The 24,375-nt window shown below is 40.7% G+C and overlaps 1 protein-coding gene across 3 annotated transcripts in view; it reads right to left on the bottom strand.

Moving 5' to 3' along the window:
- The window catches only part of ANKRD28 (ankyrin repeat domain 28), a 162,706-nt gene that overhangs the window by 52,397 nt on the left and 85,934 nt on the right, over window positions 1-24,375 (bottom strand). For all 3 annotated transcript variants that reach the window (XM_014517957.2, XM_025198934.1, XM_006019583.3), the window contains exons 4-8: window positions 22,429-22,499; window positions 17,746-17,946; window positions 16,921-17,008; window positions 8,801-8,943; window positions 7,353-7,565 (exon numbers count right to left, since the gene is read on the bottom strand). In XM_014517957.2, coding sequence (XP_014373443.1) covers window positions 7,353-7,565; window positions 8,801-8,943; window positions 16,921-17,008; window positions 17,746-17,946; window positions 22,429-22,499 — 716 coding nt within the window. The remainder of the gene's footprint in view (window positions 1-7,352; window positions 7,566-8,800; window positions 8,944-16,920; window positions 17,009-17,745; window positions 17,947-22,428; window positions 22,500-24,375) is intronic.

Raw genomic sequence — 24,375 nt, 5'->3', positions numbered from 1 at the left:
GCCTATATAAGGGAATAGCTAGCAACTGACTGAGACCTGCAAGGCAGGGGCATTGCTGGATGGGCAGAAGGGGGCCATAGATGCAACTCTTAAGGCAAGTATGGTCTGAGAAAGAGTAGATGAAAGCAAGAGTGAGCAAGCATCCTAGGCTCACCAGTCTGATGGCAGCCTCCCCTCATTATTGTTTAACATCAAGGTGTGGCAAAGTTAGGAAGTAGGGGGAGACCCTGGGAACCAGACAGGAAAGACAGCCCAAATGAGGCACCATCCTGTTACTCCAAGTTACACTTGTTAGAATTTACAATGAAATTTTCCAAAGATTCCATCTACATTGAGCATACTCATTCACTTAAGATAAATAAGATCATCGAGTCTGGCAGGGGGCTGGACTCGATGATCTTCCGAGGTCCCTTCCAGCCCTAATGTCTATGAATCTACTTCAACTTGAGACTGAGCAGGACTTTCTTCTTCCTTTCTGGAAGCAAGCAGGCATTGGAATAGACCAGCAGGGTGACTATTTGTCCTATATCCTCAACCTATTGGTACCTAGGCTGCAAGGGGATAGATGAGAAAATAACCCGATTGGAATGAAGGAAGTGAAGAACAAAGTTTGGTACTGAGGAGTGGAGGAGACATATGTGGAGGCAAGGGGCATGGGGAGACTGGGACTGGAAAAAGAACAAAAATACAGGCTTGAAGAAACTAGGGTATAAGCGTTTATAGTAGTTTTCTGGGTTTTTCCACTTTAACACTACAGATTGGGAAAATAAAACTGATTTTAAACCACATGGGAGAAAGTATAAATAGGTTAAATACTACTACAGAATGCCCAATCAATCCAAAGAAAAGGCAAAGCATAGCTCCATTAAAAACTAATTAAAAGAAAAGCGAAATCCTTTGAAAATTATTCAATTTTCTATCAAGCACTGATACATTTTCAATCATGTCCGTTACCTTCTGCTAACAAACTTACTATGGATTAAGTACTAATTGGGGTTTTAATATTTTAAGATTCAATGAAAACATCACATTTTTGTAATGTAAACTCAAGTTTCCGAGTCAGACATCAGGTACCTTAAGTTCTGTTTTGCTTGTTCAGTCTTTCTGAAGTACAAAACTGCAGTCTGGTTGGAAAGCCATTATATGATTTTTAAAGTACTCTAAGGGAAATAGCTTGTGGGTCTAAAAGAAAATAATCCATCTCATATTCTGATTTTTAAGTCAGAATTCCTAGTTTTAAATACCACCATTTCTTTAGCAACCAAATGGAAGAAAAGCATCTTACTATAGCTGAAGGCAATATCCTGAGGGATACCCAGCATGGGTTTGTTGCAGGTAGGTCTTGCTTGACCAATCTCATTTCCTTTTATGACCAGGTGACTTATCACCTGGACAAGGGGGAAGAGATTGATGTTGTATATCTTGACTTTAAAAAAAGCCTTCGATCTGGTATCCCATGATCACCTCTTGGCAAAACTGGCTAACTGTGGCCTCGACCTCACCACCGCTGGCTGGGGAATTGGTTCTGCGGTAGGACCCAGAGGGTGGTGGTCGAGGGGAGCCAACCGTCTTGGTGCGCTGTGACTAGTGGGGTCCCTCAAGGCTCTGTCCTAGGGCCTATACTATTTAACATCTTCATCAATGACGTAGACATTGGAGTCAGAAGCGGACTGGCCAAGTCTGCCAAACTCTGGGGTAAAGCATCCACACCTGAGGACAGGAGGGTGATCCAGGCAGATCTTGATAGGCTCATGAAATGCGCGGACGAGAACCTGATGGTGTTCAAAACCGAAAAAATGCAAGGTTCTCCACCTTGGAAGGAAAAACCTGCAGCATGCTTATAGGCTCGGTAGTGCTACACTGGTTAGCACTACAGATGAAAGGGACCTGGGGGTCATGGTTGACCACAAGATGAACATGAGCCTTCAGTGTGATGCTACGGCTAGTAAAGTGAGCAAAATGCTGGCTTGCATCCATAGATGCTTCTCAGGTAAATCCCAGGACATCATTCTCCCATTGTACTCGGCCTTGGTGAGGCTGCAGCTGGAGTACTGCATCCAGTTTTGGGCTCCACAATTCAAAAAGGATGTGAAGAAGCTTGACAGAGTGCAGAGGAGAGCCACATGCATGATCAGAGGTCAGGAAAACAGACCTTATGATGAGAGGCTGGAGCTATGGGACTCTTCAGCCTGGAAAAGCGCAGGATCAGGGGTGATCTGGTGGCCACCTGTATGTTTATCAGGGGTGCTCATCAGGATCTGGGGGAACATCTGTTCACCAGAGTGCCCCAACAGATGACAAAATCGAACGGTCACAAACTCTGCTGTGACCGATTCAGGCTGGACATAAAAAAGAACCTCTTCACTGTCCGAGCCCCCAAGGGAACAGACTGCTGCTGGAGGTGGTTCAAGCACCCACTTTGAACGCCTTCAAGACACATTTGGATGCTTATTTTGCTGGGATCCTATGATCCCTGCTGACTTCCTGCCCCTGGGGCAGGGCACTGGACTCGATGATCCTCCGGGGTCCCTTCCAGCCCAAATGTCTATGAAATCTATGAAATCTCTGGCTCTTTCCGGCACGTAGGTGGAGGCGGGGCATTGAACCGGGGCTGCACTGGGAAGTTGGCAGTGGCAGCACTGGGAGTAGAGCTACAGTGAAAACTGGCGGTGGCTGCAGCCCCCTCCCAGTGCCGCCAGCACCTGCTCCGAGCCTGCTCCTGGTGAGAAGAACCCTGCGCAGCCCCAACTCCAGCCCACAGCTGCAGCCCACCCTGCACAGATCTGGTGCCACATGCCCCCCCTTCCCATCCCCCTGTGCCCTCCCAGGGTCCAAGCAGAGGCGGGAGCCGCCCCCCTCCACGAGCTGTGGCTCCATCCCATGCCTGTCCTGCCCGGGCTGGGCAGAGTCTGCCCCACCCTCTCCCTCACTGTAGGGGGCGTTGATCTGCCCCCCCGCATGCCCCTTCCCTCTGCCTTCCCCTTCCACCACATCAGACTTACCAGCTGGAGGCAGCAGTATCAAAAATCGAATTATTATCAGCTGATATGCCTCCTTTAATATCGGGTACTGGTACTGCCCCCCACTCTATCAGTGCACCTCTAATACAATCCTATGCTTCTATTATTCTAGGAATATGATAAACACTATTTTGTATTGTTTTACAGCCTAGACATTAACAAATCCTTTATGACCTTTATGAAAACTGCATGCCAAATATATTTCTAACTGTACACCCACCTCTTACTTTTGCTTCCCAAAGTACAGATTTGAGCTCAAAGTGCTGCTAAGTTACATTACATCAACCATGAACTCCACTGGAACTTACACCATGGCTTTAGTTAACATTTTGTTTGCAGAGTTCTGAATTTAAATACAAATGAAATCTGAAATTAAGTTTTAAAGAAAAATACAAAAACTATTCAAGAAAGACTGTTAGTTAGGAAGAGTTAGGAGAGAAGATTTGCTTTACCTTTTGAGGCTGGATCTAAGGAACAGAAGTTTATGTCCTAAACAAAGTTCATACTGGGGTGTTATATTAAGTGAGAAGCTGGCAATATGAAAAAAAAGATAGGAAAAGGGAAGTACACATAAGGACCTGTGTATTCTACATCAAGCTAGAGATCAAATTCAACAGCAGGGTTCCTTAAAATTTCTGTGGCACTGCAATGAACTTTTCATCAACTGAATTTTCTGCAAGTTTCCATTAAAATTGTAAGGTTTACATTTAAGTATGAAAATGAACTGTACATATACTCTATTTTTATATTAAATAGATTAATGGTATTTTAATAGATTTCATAGACATTAGGGCTGGAAGGAACTTTGTGAGATCATTGGGTCCAGCCTCCTGCCCAAGGGGCAGGAAGTCGGCTGGGGTCAGATCACCCCAGCAAGATAAGCATTCAGGCATTTCTTAAAGGTAATGTATTTTCTCCATCTATCTTAAATTTTGTTCTGACTGATAAAAGAGAACTGATTGCAAATATAAGGACGATATAATATCTGATGAGAAGTGATTACAATAGTACAGGATTCATGATTCTAAGAAAAGGAATGCATAGGACTAATAAAATAAGGCAACTAGAATGAAGAAGGGCAGATTTCAAATCAAGAAATAATAAATAATGTCTCATGGGTAGGCAAATTGATGGATAAAAGGATTCAGAGTGGTTGGCAGTTCATAAGGGATATGCTGTTGATGGTTCAACAAGAAGCTCTACTGACATGGTGGAAAGGTAAAAAGCACTACAGAAGATCAACGTGGCTACACAAGAGACTACTCAATTAAAAGGGAAACAGTGAATAGGAAGAGGGCAGGTAACTAAAGAAGCATATAGAAGAACAGCAAGAATGTGCAGAAGCAAAAGCAAAGAGAAAAAAGGATACATAATTAGCTAAATAACTTCAAGTAGATATATAAATGGATCAAAGAAGGCCTAAAGTTTCAAGTGGAATACCACAGGGATCTGTTCTGGGTCTGGTGCTGTTCAATATTTTTCTTAATGATTGGGAAAGGAGAGAAAGCTTCCTGATCAAATTTACATCTGGCACAAAACTGGGGAGGGCTTGCAAACATTTTGGAGGACAGAATTAAATTTTAAAAGGATCTTAGATTGGAGAATTGGGCTCTATATAACAAATGAAATACAGAACCTATGTAAGGTATTAGACTTAAGAAAAAAACAAGTGCACAGATACAGAATAGGAGATAATTGGAGGCAGTAATAATTGCTGAGAAGATTCCAGGGTTTTGACTTAAGAGATACTCAACATGAACAAGTAGTGTGATGCAGTCACCATGAAAAAAAATGAAATTTTGGGCTGCATTAGATGTATAGCCTGTAAGACACAGAAGGTGACAGTACCCCACTACTCAGTTCAGCCACAGTGATCTGTCTACAATTCAAGAAAGATGTGGATAAACTGGAGAAGATTCAGAGGGCAGCAACAAAGATAACAGAAGAGTTGCAATGTAAACCATAGAAAGAAAGGTTGAGAGAACTAGGTTTGTTTAGTTTTGGGGAAAAAAAGATTAAGAAGGAACATGACAGCAGTTTTCAAATATTTGAAAGTCTGCCAAAAACAATTCTCCCCCGCAAAAGAGGGCAGGATAAAGAAATGGATTTAAAGTGCAGCAAAGCTGATTTAGAGTAAATAGCAAAAATACTTCCTTACACTCAGAACAACAAGATAGTGGAACAAACTGCTTAGGGAAGTTTTAGAATCTCCTTCACTGGAGGTTTTCAAGAAGAGGCTGATTGTCTCAAGTAGTATAGGAATAGCACACTGCATTTGGGCACAGGGCTGAACTAGCTCACCTGTGTGATCTCTTCAAAACCCATGTTTCTATGTTCAAATTACAAATTGCAGGTTGTGGCCAAGTAGGAAAAAAAAGAGAGGGGGAAATTCAGTAGCCTTCTGTAGAATACAAGAATTGCTCAGTCTGTCAATCTGAGAGACTGCCCTTTGCGTTTTGATTTTTTGGGTTTTTTTTAATAATTTCACTCCATGTTTTTGCTAGCTCTGATTTTCTTTTCAATGGGTTAACTTGATTTTTTTTTTTTTTTTTTAGAATAATTGGTAGATCACATGGCCCAGAAAAGATGTTTTCAGCTCCCCCAGATCAAAAGATTTTAAGGTATTAGTCTAAAGCTTGTAAGGCATTTTGGACCCTCAGGTAAGAAAAAAAAATAACTAGAGTTCTTAAAGCTGTATTGTTCACGTGCAAAATCTAGAGTGGATGAACTGGAGACCTTTTGCCTTAAGCAGCATGCACAGATGCCCCATGCTCACCTCTGTGGTCTGTACTGAGAGTAAAAAGGGCAGTGTATACTTCCTACTCTTCAAAACTAAAGAATCTTCTAAACTAAAGAATCACAAAATGCCTGGGACTCCAAATAAGAGAGGCTGGAGGACCAAGATGTAGAATATGCATATGGGGATATTCTTTTCAAAGTGATGGCCTTCTTCACAAGATGAGAGAAAAAAAAAGTCACAGACCCTGCCCCCAAAGCTGATTCACATGATGTACCACCCAGAGGGAAAAACTGTCAAAGGGCTGAGATGGGGGACTCCTCTGCTAGTGTTTGCTGGATTCTTTTACCAAATTAAAGAGAACTGGACTAGGTGGGAATTCATATTTCCATATCTAGCAGACTGCTTTTCCCAGTTATATGCTGATCCAAGGTAGTGCTGTATGCATCTCAGGTATTATTTGGCAGGTACCATCATGCAGGTGCATGAAACCATATCATAGATCAATTCAAACCACTGCTAACAGGTTGGCCTCCACCTGTGGCTCTTGAACCTGTTCAGGGGAAGGTAGGCCCTGAATAAACAGGGAGGCCAGGGTGGCTCCTAGAAACTCCAGCCTCTTAACTAGGATCTGTTTACCTATGTTTTAAAAGGTCTAACACAGAAACAGCATAATCTGAACGTCCAGTACCACCTGCTGGGACAATCTGCCATTCACTATCTAGATGTCCAACCATCATTACAACTCAGTGTTAGTTGGTATAAGGTGGGTTTCTATTTCTACAAGGACCTTGCTGAAGTCCCCTGAGGCTGCTAAAAGGTAGGATCTTGTGTAGCTAAAGTAATGGCATACCACAACTCTCAAATACTTTTTTATGAAAACGCACAATACTAATAGAGAAATGTTCACCCTTCATGTCAAGAGGTTCAAAGAAGACCCAAGATTCCAAGGAAAAATACTATGGTCACCATCTTGAACTTTAGTACTGAATGAAGTTCAAGATGGACTGATAATTTCCCTTTTTTTTGGATTAGAAAATAACTAATTACAGAACTCCTTTCCCCAGTGTTGCAGTTCAGCTAGAACAAATGACAGTAACAAACCAGGCTTCTGATCATGTCACCCCACTGCCTGAGGCTTGGTCTCCTCCCACTGTAATAAGCACACATTTTAGTTCTTTACCTTCTCTTCACAACTATCCAATCTGTACTTATCAGAGTCTAGTTTCTTATATCACCCTCATCTTTACTCTTCTACTAATGCTGCCAACATGGTTGGCCTTTTTGTACATTTCTCCTATACTTCTGTAGTTTCTTCCATGCTGCTTCTTGCTTCTCAAACATTCCAAGAAAAAGCAAGTAAAACCAGTTATCCTGTCCTCTCCAAATTCCTCCAAAATGACTCACTTCAACTGTGATTCCTACTGGACTCTGCTAAAATAATGGATGTTTTATATTTATGTAATTTATTGGGGTCTAAACCCAAGCTTTCAATCTCCCTTCTCCCTTTTTTTTGATAATTTCTTCAGATTCATTGTTACACCCATGTGTTGCATTTCAGCATAAAATGGAATACTTTAAATTCATTTCCTTACCTTCATATTGACATTTGCACCATTACAGACCAGAAGCTCTAAACACAATGCTCCATGTGTTGATGCAGCAGCGAAGTGCAAAGGCGTAAAACCTTTCTCATTCATTTGATTTACATTAGCACCACAGTCTATAAGTTCATTTACTACAACATCTTGTCCATTGTAGCAAGCTACATGGAGAGGTGTATTTCCATAGGCATTTGGTTCATTCATCTGTTGTGAAGAAAAATAGCATTTAGTCATCTTGTGCTGTTATGCAGAGCTCCTTCGTGCTGTTCTAGAATACTGCTTAAAGTTGCATTAAAATGGGTTCTGGATTTAGCTCATTGATCAAAAAGAGTCTAGAATGGAACACTGTAAAGCTAAGAGAAAATATCCCAATCTCCAATTTAATTACTGGGAACTGGGGCTTCCATCTGTGGTTGTGAGAAAGGGTGCAAATATTGGGATCTCTTTCCTTCATTCTACAAACCCAAAAGCCTCTGTAGTGCAGGAATGTTTCATTCAAGTTCCCAGCCTTTCAGAGCTGTGAGCATTTGCTGCAGCATTACAAGTTAGATGTACCACACCTGCTTCTGAAGGCAGCAGATATTACACATGCCAAGAACTCCTTTCATTCCTTCATCTCCTTTACACAAATGTCTTGCGTGACTCCCTCCCATCCCTTTCTGTTTTAGAGATCCCCTGCCAAGACCAGACCCTCTTTTCTCTTGCCAGGAGCTCCGAGTCAGATACTATTCGCTCCACCAACAATAGTGTCCTAAGTCTCCCCCCCAAACCTGTAGCTGTGCATACCCCACATGCCAGGGTGCCCCATTCATTCATCTTCTAAATGTCAGAGTCCTCCATTCTCCGCACAATACCAGAAGTTCTATGTATTCACCCCCTCCTCTCAAACTGAGGACCTGAAGAGCTTTCTAGTGGAGAAACTATGGGTGCCAAGTACTTGAAAATGTTGAAGACGACTCCTATCGCATTAATACACAACTGGAGCTCTGTAATGAACTCCAAAATATTTGTTTTCCTTCTCATTTTGAAAAATAAAAGTAGAATCAATGATTTACCCTCAAATTCCTGTGATGCAAGAAAGTTACTAATATCCCACGCTTTACAAATTGGGAAGTGAAGTTAGAAAAAAAAAATCAACTAATTTTCCCCAAATCACCTGGAAAATACATAGCAAGGCTAGGAACAGAACTCTAGTCTCCTGGATCCCAGTCCAGTGCCAGGACTATCATTAAAACTATTATTAAAAGCAAACCTGCCTCTCAGTTCTATGAAAAAAGCTTGAAGTGAACTTTTATGGAGTGAAAATCCCATGAAGTACTTTTATTATTCTGATTCTAACTATTCTCATTCATAAAGAAAAAAAATGTCTGCTCTCTGATCTTGATCAGTAATAGTAACTGATATTTTATGTAACCTTCTTTCAGCATATGTTTACTTACATCAACTCCAAGATCTAGAAGATACTTGACCACACTGATCATTCCACTGGAAGCAGCAGCATGTAAAGGTGTATAAGATTTTTTGTCTTTGCAAGTCACTTCAGCCCCATGGGCCACAAGTAATTTCACTACTTCAATATGACCTGCACAAATAAAGATGGGAAAATAAAGTAAACATATTATCTTTGCTCCAATTCATGTAAAAATACAAGTTACCATAGCTGCATTTCATTCTAAATACACAGATTTCTAATACTAAACCACAAAAATCAGCTAAAATTACTATCTAATCTCCAAAGGAATAAGCACTAAGAAGGCTAAGCCCTTAAAAGAAGTGAGAGAAAAATCTCCTAATACAGCGATAAGACAATGCTTTCATTTCTGCTCACTCCCTATAAAAAAGCAAAGGAGAAGAACTGTCAATAAACATACCAAGTCATTAATGAAAATATCAGAGCAAATACTACCCAGACAACAACACAGCAAACAACAAAGCACAGCGGAAGAAGTTTGCAGATAAATAATGTATTGTATATTTATGGGATTTTTCTTGTAAGCTATTTGACTCCCATGAGCAGGTAACTTTTTTATTAATATATAATACATTATTTTGCTAGATAACAGGAGTGTTTGTCTAGAGTAAGAAAGTCTCCCATTACCAGTCTATAAAAATAGTGTGCGAGGGGTTTTCTTTTTCTTTTTTAAAGATATTTGTCAGTTCTGTTCCATCTCTGGCACCAAGTTTTATTACCTCAAACTAGCTTGCAGACAGCATAAATAATAATTTTCATCTAAAATAATCTCAGAGGATGTCGAATCAATAAGGGCATAACCCACCAACATCTTGGCTCAAGTGTTTATCAATAGCTGAAATCCAAGCCAGTAAGGTTTCAAATATTAACACCACTTAATTCATTGCCATGAGTCAGCAACTGCTGAGCATCCATGAGCTCTCTCTTCCGACAAAAATATGACCTTATCCAGTTGTTTTCTTTGGCACCACGAGTATGGATTTCCCAGCCTGTAGGTCTTATTTCACATCAGTACTGAATAGTCTCCGGATCCCAATTTAATGGATGGAAGATTATTTAACGCAAACTTATAGCATAAAGTTTTTGCAAAGATGTTTTTTTTTTTTTTTACTTGTGTGCTGTGAAACAACTTCTATTATGAACACTCCATGTGTGTAAACAAGTCACTTTTATAACCATTCTGATCCATCATGCATGAATCTACTAGACTGTGTTTTTCAAATATATATTTTCTTATTTTGTAAACAACAGACTTTTCAGACCTCTGTACTAAGCATGCTGGCAACATTTTTAATATCACCTAACAAGTCTTCCTCTATCAACCTACACACATTTGGGGAAGATTCATACATAATCCTTTTCTTCCTTCTTATTTATATAGTGGTAGAGCTTTATATACTGTGGCCTCCCCTAGTCCCCCACGCCTCTCTTTTATTTACATTTGGGTTTGGTTTTTTTTAGTTTGAAGAAATTATTTCAAAAGTGCGTTTTCCCTACTTTTAGCTCTTACCTGAATTTTCTGTTACAAAGGCAAGGTTTGGGACTAACTCCCTCCCCCCAAAAATATGCAGAAGAAAAGCACCACCCAGGTACTTCTAGATTGGATGGAGGGAGAGAACCTTTTATTAGTCTATGATGCAAAAGACAGAGCTACTTTCCACTCAGCCTCCTGGCAACAAGACTATACACCTGATTTATGTTTCACAATGCAGAACTCCCAACAACACAGCCCTCCTATACCCCACAAAGTTCTTGGCAACTTTCCACACAGTCAACATAGGTCAATTTTATATATAGTTGGAATTCAAATTCCAATCATCAAATCAATTCCAAAGACAAGATGGAACATTAATAAAGCTGACTGGATCTCAGTTTGCTAAACAAACTGACTTTAATAGAAGATGGATAAAAACCACAAGTGAAAGTTATGAGAGATTTGTGGATGTAATAAAAGGAGCAGCTAAGAGATGCATCCCAAAGGAATTTAGAAAAGACTATATTCCACGGTGGAATGAAGACAGCAATTGTCTTTATAAGGAATTTAAAGAAAATGGTGATTCTACAACTGCCACCATGCTCTTACAGTCTCTGGACAAGACTCAAAGAGAAAAATGGATACATACAAAGGAAAATCTTTATTTCATCCATTCATCCTGTGCTGTATTATGTCAATTGGGCTCAAGCACTGAAGCTTCAAGACCCAAAACCCACATTAGACTGGAAGTAATAGCCAATCATATTCTTGCACTGTCTAAGGCTGACTGACATGCTTTTTACAAAGCAAGTGAAATCACGTTTAAAGGCAAAGAAACACTCTACTGCATCGTTCTCTTCCTTCTCCCAACCTTTTACTGTACATGAGATGCAAGAGGCCCTTAGAGCCATAAAGGAAGATAAAGCTGCAGGTTTCTGGATATTCCCTGAATTCTTAAAATTTTGTGGCCCAAAAGCTATTCAGTGTCTGGCAAAGTTTTTTTTAATTAATATTTTGGAATCAGGAAAATTAGACTGACAATCCTGTAATTACATAGAAAGGGAGCCTTTCTCCTCTGAAATGAATTATGTCTTAAATTAGAAAACAGATTTTAAATGAATCATCTAATCCATGGGTTGGCAACCTATGGCCTGGATCTGGCCTGCAACAGCAAGGGCACCTTCTGCATCCTGCTCTGTGTATTCCTCTGCTGTGGTTGATGTTAAACCCCTAAATTTGAAACCAGCCCTTCTAACTGGGGCCTGGCAGCAGAGTTAACGTTTACGTTACATATACCATATATCAGTCAAAATGTTTCAGTAAAGTTTGGCTGCCAGTAAAAAGCTTGTAGATTTTCTGTTTAAATGCAGCTTTTTGGGTTGGCAACTGACCCTGGTAAATTACCAGTCTTAAATTTACCAGTAAATGAGATTTTACAGACATGAAGTTGAATTTGTGTTAGATGCTTAGAAAAATTTCAAACAGCATTAGGTAAATCAAGGTAGCTTACTTGATTTTACAATTAAAACGTTCTCAAATATTAGGTGACCCAAGGAAGAGAACCTGATGCCCGAAAGCTTATCCACCAGCTCTCCCAACTATACCAAAAAAACACAACACAAAAGCACTGCTTCCTTTCAAATAATAAAGCATTGTTCCTAATGTACACAAGGTCTAAGAAACTAGATTAAAGATGACAGGTTGACACCACAACAACAGCTCTGTTGCACAGGAGAAGACAAGGAAAGCACACAAGTGAGTGGAAGAACACTGCAGTAAAAGGGAATGCTTATTTATTTCCAGGGCCATGACAATGGAAGGGAGAATAAGGGAGACAAACATCTGCTCCTCTTATTGTGAGCAGCATAATTTCCTAACCTTCTCCTTACCTACCACCATAACGTTTTGTTCCCCTGTTCTCTTTCTGCAGCAGCAGCTAGATGCTCTGTTTATTTTGTGCCACTTAGTGTGTGATTATAAATAACATTTTTGAATCACAAATGAAAAAAGCATGCTAAATGGTAGATCTTAAATCTCTCTCTCTCTCTCTGCCATACATCTATGGCGCTATAAACCACTACACTTAAAAAACGTTGTTTTCACTACTTGAGATTTTTTATCTCGGGTCTAAATCTAATGAGTCTCCCAGGCACCCGGTTTAAGCCTGATGACACCAGATTATATAGGTCTGATTTATCCTACATAGCTGTGCTAGCAGAACTCATGTTCCCTTCTAAGAACAGAACTTTCTATGCTAACGCTGTGAATGATGGGGCTTCTGCCACCAAAGGGAAGCCACAAGGAAGCTCATGTAGATGCAGACATGGTTTCTCCCAGTAGCCATGGCCTCTTCAACAGACAGCGCCTTCCAGAGCGCATGCTACGCCAACACAGCCACTATAGTACAGCCATATGTGCAAGGCCACATGTTGCCAGCTGCCTTATCATAGTTGCTATCTGTCAGCCAAACTTCTACTGATGGAAGATTTATAATAACGTACAGAAGACCACAATCGGGTGTCTTCCTTGTGAGATTTAACATAAGCAAACATGTTTCAAACTTCAGTGATAACGAATAAGCAAAACTTCAGAATTCCTTTTTCGCTTCTTTTAGAAAAATAATTGCTTGTTTTTAAAAGCAGTAGTTTCTAAAGCACAGTTGTTTGCTATACTTAAGTTAGCGGCAATTTGGGTGTTAAATTAACTAAGGCAAATAAACCAAATGCATTAAATATCTGTCCTGGCTGAAAAGCAATGGACTTTTTTCTAAGCAATATTCTCTCAGTAAACGCAATATTCTCTTCAGTATACTATAACTGAAAAGATGATTAAATTATCTATACCTGTGTTATTATGACACATTTTACATGAGCCAAGGCTTATGGAATAGTCTATATTATCCTCCTCAAAAGTTAATGATCTGTTATTCGTCCAGCTAATATCTGCTACTGAAAGATTTCTAATTCTTTCTCTGTTCAAAAGTTAATTTCACTTAGTTGCAGTATGAAAGCTTTAAATGTCTGTGTAGTAACTCAAAGTAATTTACCACTGATTCAGCTTTCCCTCTCCTAGGCACAACTCAAAGTTTTCTTTGAAACAATATCATTAGAAAGTATCTCTTGGAGAAAGTTGTAAAAAATGTTCACTTCTATAGAAGAGAAATTAGAGTCAACAGTGTTCTCCTAAGCACATCAAAGGCATGGATCAACAGAGATATGCCTTTTTATAGCGCCTATTATCTAGATGGATTTTAAAATATTTTCCATATTTTAATGCACCTAAAAGTTATGCATAGCATATCAGGTGTCACAACCCAATTAAATTGTGCCCATGCCACTGAGCAAGAGATACCATTCAAATCATCCTCATTTTGACGATTAAGGGTTAAAAGACATCCCTGCCAAAAATTCCTTGAAACAAAACGCGGCCGGAGTACTGTAGATAATTGGTCAGCTGAAATAAAATGCTAGGGGAAACTATATATAATTGGTCAAAGATAAGCATAAGCTCCTCACACGTAGCACACACGTAACAGGTAGAGAAGCCTAACCCACTACCTTGTAACTTGAGGAGACAAAGAGCTGCCACCTGCCAAAAATTAAAGATTCCATATAACGGTTCACGATTGGGCATCTCTGTCAAACACCTCTGCCTATAAATAGTTTAACGGTTTCCGCCCAAGTCAGAGAACTCTGGGGATCTCACAGGAAACACCTGTGCTTGTCACCAGAGAATTGGGAAATTGATCAATTCCCAATCAATCACCCTGTCAGCGTAAAATATTGACATAGAAAGTCTTGCAAGCTCGACCGTTCGTTCCGGCGCCACGTCCGTCATTATCCCGTTGTAACCTGACTGCGTGCGTGTACTCGACTCTGTAACCGAAGTTATATGCGTATACTCAACTCTGTAACCGAAGCTGTAACGGAACAAAGGCTCGCCTGCGTCGTCCATCACTATCTAGGCGACGTAAGTAAACAAACTCCTGTAACCTACACGTGTCTGTGCCTGGTTAATTCCACTCCATCCATCACTACCCGCCTGCCGAGCTCTAAATCTAAACACTCCGGTGTGAGTCAGGCGGCTGCCGGTGGCTGCTCTGATTCACGACATCAGGAAGGAAAAAAACCCTTATATCCATAGTGAAGTGAAGCTGCTATTAATTCAACAGTACACTGCAAAATTGGTTTGGAATATGAAGAATAGAGTACATAACTGGAATATTAAATTTTACAATTTTTTTTTTTTTTATCAGGACATTAATCCCTAAGAATGCAGCAGGATCCTTAAGAAGTAAAAATGGTCAGGATGCCAGTTCTACATTTAATCCAAGAAATTCTTGTGCTTGCTCAGCATGTAATATTGACATTTCCATTTTCTCCTTGACAGATAAGCTGTACTTGAAGAGCCAGACTGCACTATTCAGATCAAGAAACTATTCAAATCAAGATTAAGGATAGCATCAACTGGCTTTTACTTGAAAATTGATCATAAAACTCAGATTGGTCAACGTTGACTTAACCTCTTAATCACATATTGTGCAACCTGAATTGATGAATGGTTCAGGTTAACTGCCTGGAAATACTTATCTGTGGTTATAGTTTAAAGTGAAAAATAGTATCAGTAATTCTTGTGACTTATTTAGAAATAAAATTGAATTTTCAGCCAAAATTAATAAGTATTTATCAGAGCATGAGAACTAGAAGCCTTTATCGCTCTTTTCCTTCATCTCTTTTTTTTTTTTTTTTTTTTTTTTTTTTTTACTTTAAACCTATGATGCTAGATGCCAGAAAATGTCTGACAGGGACAGATCACTCTAGATCTGTGGCACTCAACCTTTTAGTCCTGCAGGCCAGATGGGTAGCACAGAGCTACCCCTATGTGCTGGATTTCAGCCCTAGGCCCCCGCACCACTTTCACCCAGTCCCACATGCTGGGGTCAGGATCCGGGGCCCTATGCCACCCCACATAGCTGATCAAGCATGCAGGGCCAAAGCCCTCTGGACTCCCCAGGGGTTCACAGGAAGCCCTGTGGACCAGATGACAGTGCTGGGGGCTGGATCTGACCAGCAGGCCAGGGGTTGATCCCCCCTGCTCTATATACATCATGTTCATATGCTCTCCCTCTAAAGCATCCTGTCAATCTATATGTTCTCCCTCTAAATCTCCTGCAACTGCCAGAGATAGACTACTGGGCTAGACAGACCACTGGTCTGACCCAGTATGGCATTACTTATGTTCTTAGCTGTCTTTACTGAATCTTTGCTACAACTGTTTTGAAGGAAAAAAGTCCTGTACTTAATAATCATCAAAGTTCCATATAAAGGACAACTAAGGAAGTGAGTACACTTCTGACTTGGTGGCCAACCCATCATTTGCTCTCAGATGAAAGACAAGAATTTAGTGAAAAAGGCAGTTTCAAATCATAGCTTTGCTCACAATTTTACTATTAAAAATAGCAAAAACAAGGAGCCAATCTCTGATTTAGCCCACTGACCAAAACACACCGAGTAAAAAAGTAGTAACTCTTTCAATAACACTTTGAGTCTAATTCTAATGGGCATGAAGAAAGCTTCATCTCGCTGCCAGTAAGTGAACTGCACAACATAGTTACTCAAATATAAGACAAGTTCCCTCCCACCCCCGCATCCCCAGTGTGCATGGGGAAAGAAGCCCCTCATCTTACATTTGCACATGAAGCAGAAGGCTGCTGCAGGTCTGACTGGCCCTGAGCCCAGGTCAAGGCCAGACCTAGAGCAGCCTCCTGCCCCTGCCCCCCCACTCCACTTACCCTTTGTAGCTTCTGCCCTGCTCCCCAACCTGCCCACCCTTTCCCTCCACCTTACTGTCAGGTACAGCTTGGCTCTGGCTAGGGTCTCGTCTAAGCATGACGCACATGGCAACTCCTTCTCCCCAATGAGCAGCTTTGACACTGCTGCATGGTCAGTCAAGGGCTAGGCTTCCATGTGCTGTGCTCGGGGGGGCTGCAGGGAAGCAAGGAGAGAAAGAGGCAGACACTGGTGGGGTGGGGGGAGGAAGAGACAAACATTGGGAAGGGCAGAGGCTGGGGGGTGGGCAGGGCAGAGGGACCACCAGATCTTCCCCCCACTCCCCCTGCTTTCCCTGCAATTCAAGACAATCCTCCAATACTCAGATTCTATACCTGGAAAATTATAACAAGTTCATAATTTTTTCATATATAGGATCTAATTATTCAGGGGGTCATCTTATATTCAAGTAAATATGGTATTTCTATTCCCGGATTAACAGAAAATGGAATCTCCTCTTACTAGCCACTTGGTATTATTGTAAACATGTTCAAACAGAGATCAGGAATCAACATTAAAAGATTTCTTCTAAATATAAAGACTTTTGTTTTTCTTCATTTTTAAGAATGGACACTAATTTTTTCACCAGAACACATATTAGTAAAGATGAAAGTTTGCAGTGTTCCATTAGTGATTTTATGACAGATATACATACATATCACTAATTAGCAATTACTAAATGACCTTCTTTAATTAAATACTTCTGCCTGGAAATATACAAAACAATTAGAGAGAGAGTAACTTAGCAACCAATTGTGTGTGTGGGAGGAAGAAAAATGTACATACCCATATAAGCTGCCCAATGTATAGCCCGTCTGTCTTTCTTGTCAAATGCATTAATATTGGCACCTCTCGACAACAACAAACTGACCATCTAAGGTGAGAAAGAAAAATAGAGATATACTATGGTTTATAATGAAAGAAATTGCTTAGAATGACGTATAATAAAAATCTAAGAAACAAATGCGTCTTGTGTGAAATAAAATAACCGTTTAATTTAACTGTCTGCAAACTATCATTATTTTTACATTGCTTCTTAATATTCTGTGCTCTAAAATAAGCTGTTTTTACTGTTGGCAACATTATCGGATTATGTGACTTCAATATTACAAAATATTTCAGAGCAACTTGTTATAGATACTGTAACTGCTATGTACATACCACTTAGTAAAACTAAAATATACTAGGAAAAACACTATAAAGTTATCACACTGCAGATTTATATATTAAATTTCTACAAACAGTTCAAAATGATGCAGCCATACTGTAACTATAATAATTAGGAATTCACTATTTTAGTTTATAGGTTGTCAAAGAATTGAGTATTTAAATAAAAGTTGTTGACCGCTCCTGCCAGAAAGAAAAATAATCCATAACTGGGCTCCTAAATGCTAGTTAGTCATCTTACTATGGGAACATAGTTTTTAAAATGCAAACATCCCCACAACAAAGTTGTGGGGCACAAAACCACTACCATATTGCATATGCAATATGAAAACACAAGTAAGCAGAAAATAAGAATTCAACCAGGAAACTCAAAAAAAACCAAGAAGTTTGGGGAGTGGAAGGAATGAGAGGGCTAGGAAACAAAATACAGAAAAGAATTCATACCTCAACATGTCCACTGAAGGCTGCATGGTGCAATGCTGTTCTTCCTGCTCGATCTGATACATTTACATTACTTAGAAGAGGCACCAAAGCTTCAGCACACTTAACAGCTTTATTTGCAGCCGCTATATGTAGAGGTGTCTGCCAGTTTTTGTCACGGGCATTGACATCTGCTGAATGCTTTAACAACACCTGAACAGCATCCTGAAAAATATATGCAAAATAAACAGTATGTATGTTACCCATGAACTAAAAGATAACTTTAAATCCATACACAGTACAAGAGAATTGCACATTCACACATTTTCAGGCCTGCAGTTTACCAAATCCAGCAAGATTCTGCGATGGTTGCAGGGATTTTAGCGATATACTTGGTGCAAGCCAATGGTGAAACACTTCACTTCCAGTCCTTGTTTCATGAACTTGGTAACTCCCTCAAATATAGCCAGGACACTTAAAATTTGCAGCATTGTAGCAACTAAATTGCAAAGGCTTCCATTACTATGGATTAGTACGGTACTCTGCTTTTCTTCCAAAATGCTTTAGAAAAAAATGCAACATACAAACTTTATTTTGTCTTAACTTGAATTAAAGAAAACTTAAAATGGATATAAACTTGAACTTTATGTAATACTTTATTAGAAAAAATGCTATTAAACGCATCAAAAAGTCAGTTCTAGAGCTCAACATCTGTGAAATCATTACTACAACTAGGAAGTAAATTCTAGGAGGACTGTGGTATACATCTTAGACACAAAAGATCAAAGGAAACACTGTCTTAGCAGGAAGTTAGTTACTTGTAACAATGGATTTTCAAGTAAAACAAAACAAATCTGCTTTATATTTTTGCAATACACCCACGTACACAAGTGAGGACTGTGAATTTAGATTTTGACATTAAAAAGTCTTCACAAAACTATAGGAAAACGTATACGAAAACAAAGAGCCCACTTATATTTAAAATGATTCAAGTGCCTATGAGGAGAGACTGAGGGACCTGAACCTGTTCAGCCTTGGCAAAAGTAGGCTGAGGGGGAACCTGGTGGCTGCCTACAAACGCATCAGGGGAGATCAACAGCAAATAGGTGAAGCCCTTTTCTCCCCAGCGCCACCTGGGGTGACGAGGAACAATGGTAATAAGCTGGTGGAGAATAGGTTTAGGTTAGAGATCAGAAGGCAATATTTTACAGTTAGGGTGGCCAAAATCTGGAACCAACTTCCCAAGGAAGTGGTCCTCGCCCCTACCTTGGGCAAATTCAAGAGGAGGTTGGACGATCACCTGCCTGGGGTCTTGTGAACCCAGCATTCATTCCTGCCTGTGGCAGGGGGTCAGGCTAGATGATCTGATCAGGTCCCTCCTGACCCTAGCTACTATGAAACTACGACTAGATGTCCTTGTTAACAGTGCTTGCTTTCCAGTTAGGGGTTAGGCCTAGAAGCATCATAATGAAACCAAGAATAAATTAAAAGGCTTCATTTACTACCAAACACAACAGCTTAAATACTATTTCTCTTCCTCAGGAACACGTCAGGTACAGCTAGTCATTGCGTCTTCCCCTCATCTCTCTCTGTCTACGTGTATGGTATTACCATGTATATAAACGCTTCCTAGGCAGACAAGGTTCCTTGGGTGAATTTGATATCTTTTATTAGACCAACCCAAATGGTTGGAGAATAGTTATTAAGCAAGCTTTCGGGTTCAAAAACCCTTCGTCCTAAATGCTTCCTAAATATTTACAATTAGTGGGGGGAAAAGAAAAGTTACAAACTTTTGCTATCCCGGTTCTAAATAAAATTTAATAGTTTTGTTTACTTGCACGTTGAAAAAAACCTAAATTGAACAAATTGGTTTTACACTTAAAAAAATTTGCTCCGTCAGCATTTTTCTTTGTAGAAGTCAGTTACACTATCTAGGTTCAATGAAATAACCGTTTCATAGGGATGTGCAGGGACTGGTGCTTTTGTGAGCTACCTAGGAGAGCAACTAACAGTACTATGAAGGATAATGCATTCTTGGGCAATGAACTGCTGATCTAAAGCTCCCTGTGGGACAATATAACTTCAAATCAATACCTAGATAGGTCAGTGACCACATGTCGTAATTTGCCCCTGTAAATATAAAAGAAAAATCTAAAAATATGTATGATTTAGGTTCTGTGTTTAATCTCCCTTAAACAAAAAACAAAAACCTAACTACCTGTTTCCTGAAGTTTTTTTGAAACAATAATACTAATCTGATTCAGGGGATAAACAGATGGAACAGGAGGATCAGCTGTGCTATGATCTGCTTTACGGGCATCTACAGGTGTTAGCTGGGGCTGTTGTCCCAAAAGGTTGGACCCTCCTGCAGTTCAAGGCCTAATCCTGCAGAACAGCCTCAGATGCCATGCTCCAAAGGTGTTCCCTCACTTGCAGCATACACCCCAGCTTGAGGCAAAGCTGCACAATATGCATGCCACACAAATCCTCTGCAGAATCCGGACCCTAAAACCCAATGAGCACCTGCCCTGGGGTGGCTGGAGAGCACACACCCCTGGGCCATCCACACTCTCATGCCATAAGCAAAGAGACATCCACTGTGAAAACATGGCACAAACTATTCCTAAAAATTGTTGCAGTCATATTTTGGGCATTTGAGGCATACCAACGTGCATGGATACTAGGGCTGTGCAAAGCTTTGGTCCCCGATTCAATTTGGCTCAATTCAGAGTCTGAATCGCCGAATCTGAATCGAATCAGAAGACCCCTTAATCTCTCCAAATTGAACTGGAACCCTCCCTCCACATTGATTTGGAGAGATTCAGAGATTTGGACATAAAGACAGCTTTAAATGTTTTTCTACATGCCACTAGGTAGTAGGGGCTCATGAAAGGTGCAATGCTGGAGAGCAGAGTGTCCCACAGAAGCACAGGGGGCTCCCCAGTACACTCGGCAGCAGACCCGGAAGTGGACCAGAAGCACTTCCGTTGCACTTCCAGGTCCGCTGGGAAGTGTGCCGTGGATATGGGGAGGCACCCAAGGTCCCCCTGCGGCTGACTGCCGAGCTGGGAGGGCGTGGTGGGGCCCCCCAGCGCACTCCCTGGCAGACACAGAAGTGTACCAGAAGTACTTCCAGTCCGCTTCTGGGTTCGCCGCCGAGAATGTGGAGGGCCCCTGCACACTCCTGTGGGATGGATGCTCCATGCCCCCTAGCATCGCACCGTTCACAAGCCGCGCCTGCTACCTCAAGGTATGTAGAAAAAACTTTTATAGCTGCATCTGTGCCTGAATCACTGATTCTCTGAATCAGCATCGAATCTTCAGATTTGGATTCGGCTGAATCGAAATGAATCGAATCAGGGACAGTGATCTGAATCAACTAATCAAATCACTGTCCCTGATTTCAGGCCAAATCCAAATTGAATAGGGCGCACTTCGCACACCCCTAATGGATCTCTGTTTGCTCAGGATTTGTACAACCCTAAGTGCTTATGGTGTCACACGGGCAATGTCTGTTTGCAGTTCCAGATTCTTATCACAGCTAGGTTCTACATAATTCTTCAATGATGCAAGAAATACCCTTGGTCTTAAAGTTTAGCTCTTTTATACTGCCAGTATTTTTCTTCTCCAGAGTTTTAAAATTCCAATGAATCTCTCAAAAAGAGATGAAATTGGATCTGAATTATATAAATTCACCACTGAAATTTTCTTCCTATGATACTGCTGTATTTAGTAGGATATTTTAATATACAAGAGTCTCTCTCTTTCTCTCCCTCTTTCCATATATATTATTTTCTTTTAAGAGCCTACAATTGGAATTAAACAAATAGGCATTAATATTAAGTTAAATGATCTATAGAAACTGTGCTGGCTTATTTAAGTACTAGCCTACTGCTTGGCAAGAATGATGGGTGGGGGAAGGAATGGGATGGGATGGAGCCTGTAGGGAGTCACCGCCTCCAGGGAGTGGGGCCCTCATCCCCATGCCAACTCTGCTGCCACCTGCAAGGATGGGGGCGTGGCCAGCAGTGCTGGCCTCACCCCCCCTTCCCGTCCATTCATTGTCTTTGTGCCCTGCAGTGATCAGAGGGGCAGGCAGAGCAAGCGCTGCTGGCATTGCCTCCCCAATCCGTCGGCTCCATGGCTGCTGCCTCCAGGGAGCAGAGGCCTGGGAGCAGCAGCACTTGCCCTGACCCCCCTCTCCATCCGCTCCATCTTCTCTCCCTGCAGAGAGCAGGGGGGGGAAGAGTAGAGGGGGGGATGGGTCCAACCCTGGCTCCATGGGTGCTGCCTCCAGGGAATGGGCGGGGGGGGAGGGAGGGGGGCTGGGCCAGCCACACTGGTCCCCCCAATCCATCCATGCTGTTGCCACTGCCTGCAGGGATGGGGGAGGTCTGGCCAGTGGTGCTGGCTTCCCCCTGCGCCCCCCTTTGTCTGCTCTGTCTTTGCACCCTGTATCCCTGCCGTCATGGGATGCTGCCACCTCCTATCCAGAACGCTCTTCGAGTGCTCCGATTGGTTCAGACAACCAATCAGAGTACGAATAAAGCGTTATGGACAGACAGACTACAGCTTTTATATCTACAAAATTTGCAGTAGTTTTACCTTATAAAACAGAACCAGAAGACAATTTGAGATGCTGTATTTTACTTTACCATCCTTTAAAAAAAAAAGCAACAACAAAAAAAAAAAGCACAAAGTCCATACCTCGCTACAAGATGCAACAGCTCTATGTAAAGGAGTCAACCATTTGCTGTCTTTGGCATTAACTCTAGCTCCTGTAACCAAAAAAAACCAGAGAGATTAGAAATACATTCTTATAAAAACTGGAAGTTCCAGCCCCCAAGGTACTTTAATGAAAATGTTAGAAAATTATTATTCCAGACTTATTAATATTGCAGAATTTAAAAATTAACATCCCACTTCTCCAAGGGCTCTGAAATTAAAATATAGGATTCTCCTTTTGATGAAGGGAGAGAGAAATGTTATGTGTAATTCTTTATTCACCAACAGGTAAGCATGTATGTTTACCTACAATTAATCAACCTTTTGTTTTACCAACTGTCCTTCAAAAGGCTGAAGGGAGAGAGAGAGAGAGACCGAGAAAGAAAGAATGTAAGAACAAACATTGGGCTATTCCTGCCTTCACATACCAACAAACACTTCAGTACCCTTCCACCAACCAAAACAGAGGCATGTAGAATAAAGGGAGATTTCTTGATATCCATTCCCCAAAATCCATTTGAAAGACAGGAATGGTATTTACTGTTTCAACTCAAAACATTGGGTAAGAGAAAAATCAAGAGTTGATCTTTTTGATCTCAGGACCACTCAGCTGGCTTTAAAATTCTTTGAAGCTGCTTCCTCCTTCCTGTGACTACAGAAATGCTCTATCTTCAGCAATTTGCCTACAATAAACCTGTCTCCAGAAACCCTACTGTGACATCAGAGAAAATGTTCCTTCTAGTACCTCTTCATAGCCAACCAAGGACTCCTGGGAATGCTCAAAACATGTTTTTTATTATTATTATGCCTACTTTTGGCTTGGTCCTCATTTTTAAACAAAAGTACACATATGAGTAAGTATTACAGAAATCAGCTAAGTCGGGAAATGATTCCCCTCCCACTATCTTCAGGAAATTCCAATAAAACAAACAAAAATATGCTAGCAAATAATTTTTTGAATGTTCAATTCAGAGCTGAAAAACTGTCTGCCTGTAATTGCTACCATTGAAAACTAGTCTTTAAAATTAATGTTCCAATTTAATTGAAAAATTTGGCAAAACCAAAAGTTTCAAACAAAAAAATGCTGACCACATTTTAGTTAAAAACCTATACACCAAGCTAATATTGGAACTCTTAATTTGCAATACAGACTTGAGTATAAAGTTGAGAAACTATATTAGGATGTAAACTGGTATCACGTTTAATTATTCAGAAGACGGCTGAGCACCTTGATAAAGCACAATCCCAATCTTGCAGAATTTTAGATCTTCTTCAGATTTGTTCTACTTTCTACTAAGTAAATATTTAAACCATGCCTTGTAAAAAAAAGGAATGCTGCTGCATGTACCATATTTCCATATTTATAGTTGGGGATCTGCTTAATTGACAGTTTCATGGATTTTGTGGAAACAGCAAAATCCAGAATTGTCCGTGAGATCCATGAAATCAACAAAAAAAATAAAAATAAAATGCAGTGGAAGCTGGTGGTCCTTGCTGCTGGGATGGGAAGGCGCCGACTTGCGGGACAACACATAGGGCAGCAGACAAGATGGCAGCTGCTCCCTTGTCCCTCCCTCTCCCTCCCCAACAATCAGTCAGCACCAAGGGATGGGGCCACAGTAAAATGACCTCAGATTAGAAGTTTAGGCCACAATCAACCCACAAATATGGGCAAATCCCCCCATGATTTAGGTAAACCTCTATTTATAGCAATTTATCTATGAAAGTCCTAAGGAGGTAAACAACTGAAATGAAAAGCTTGCATTGTTCTTACAAGATACAGATTGTTTTTTAAAGAGTATTTCTGACTAGAGCTGCTAACTGTACATAGAGAGTGCAAGATGACCTCAAAACAAAACGTATATAAACCAGCAAAACAAAGAACAGATTAATTCCTTCAAATCAGAGGGCATAGAGATGACTCTTTCA

The sequence above is a fragment of the Alligator sinensis genome, unplaced genomic scaffold, assembly GCF_000455745.1.
Source record: "Alligator sinensis unplaced genomic scaffold, ASM45574v1 scaffold29_1, whole genome shotgun sequence".
NCBI classification, from domain to species: Eukaryota; Metazoa; Chordata; order Crocodylia; family Alligatoridae; genus Alligator; species Alligator sinensis.
This window is presented reverse-complemented; position numbering and strand designations above follow the sequence as displayed.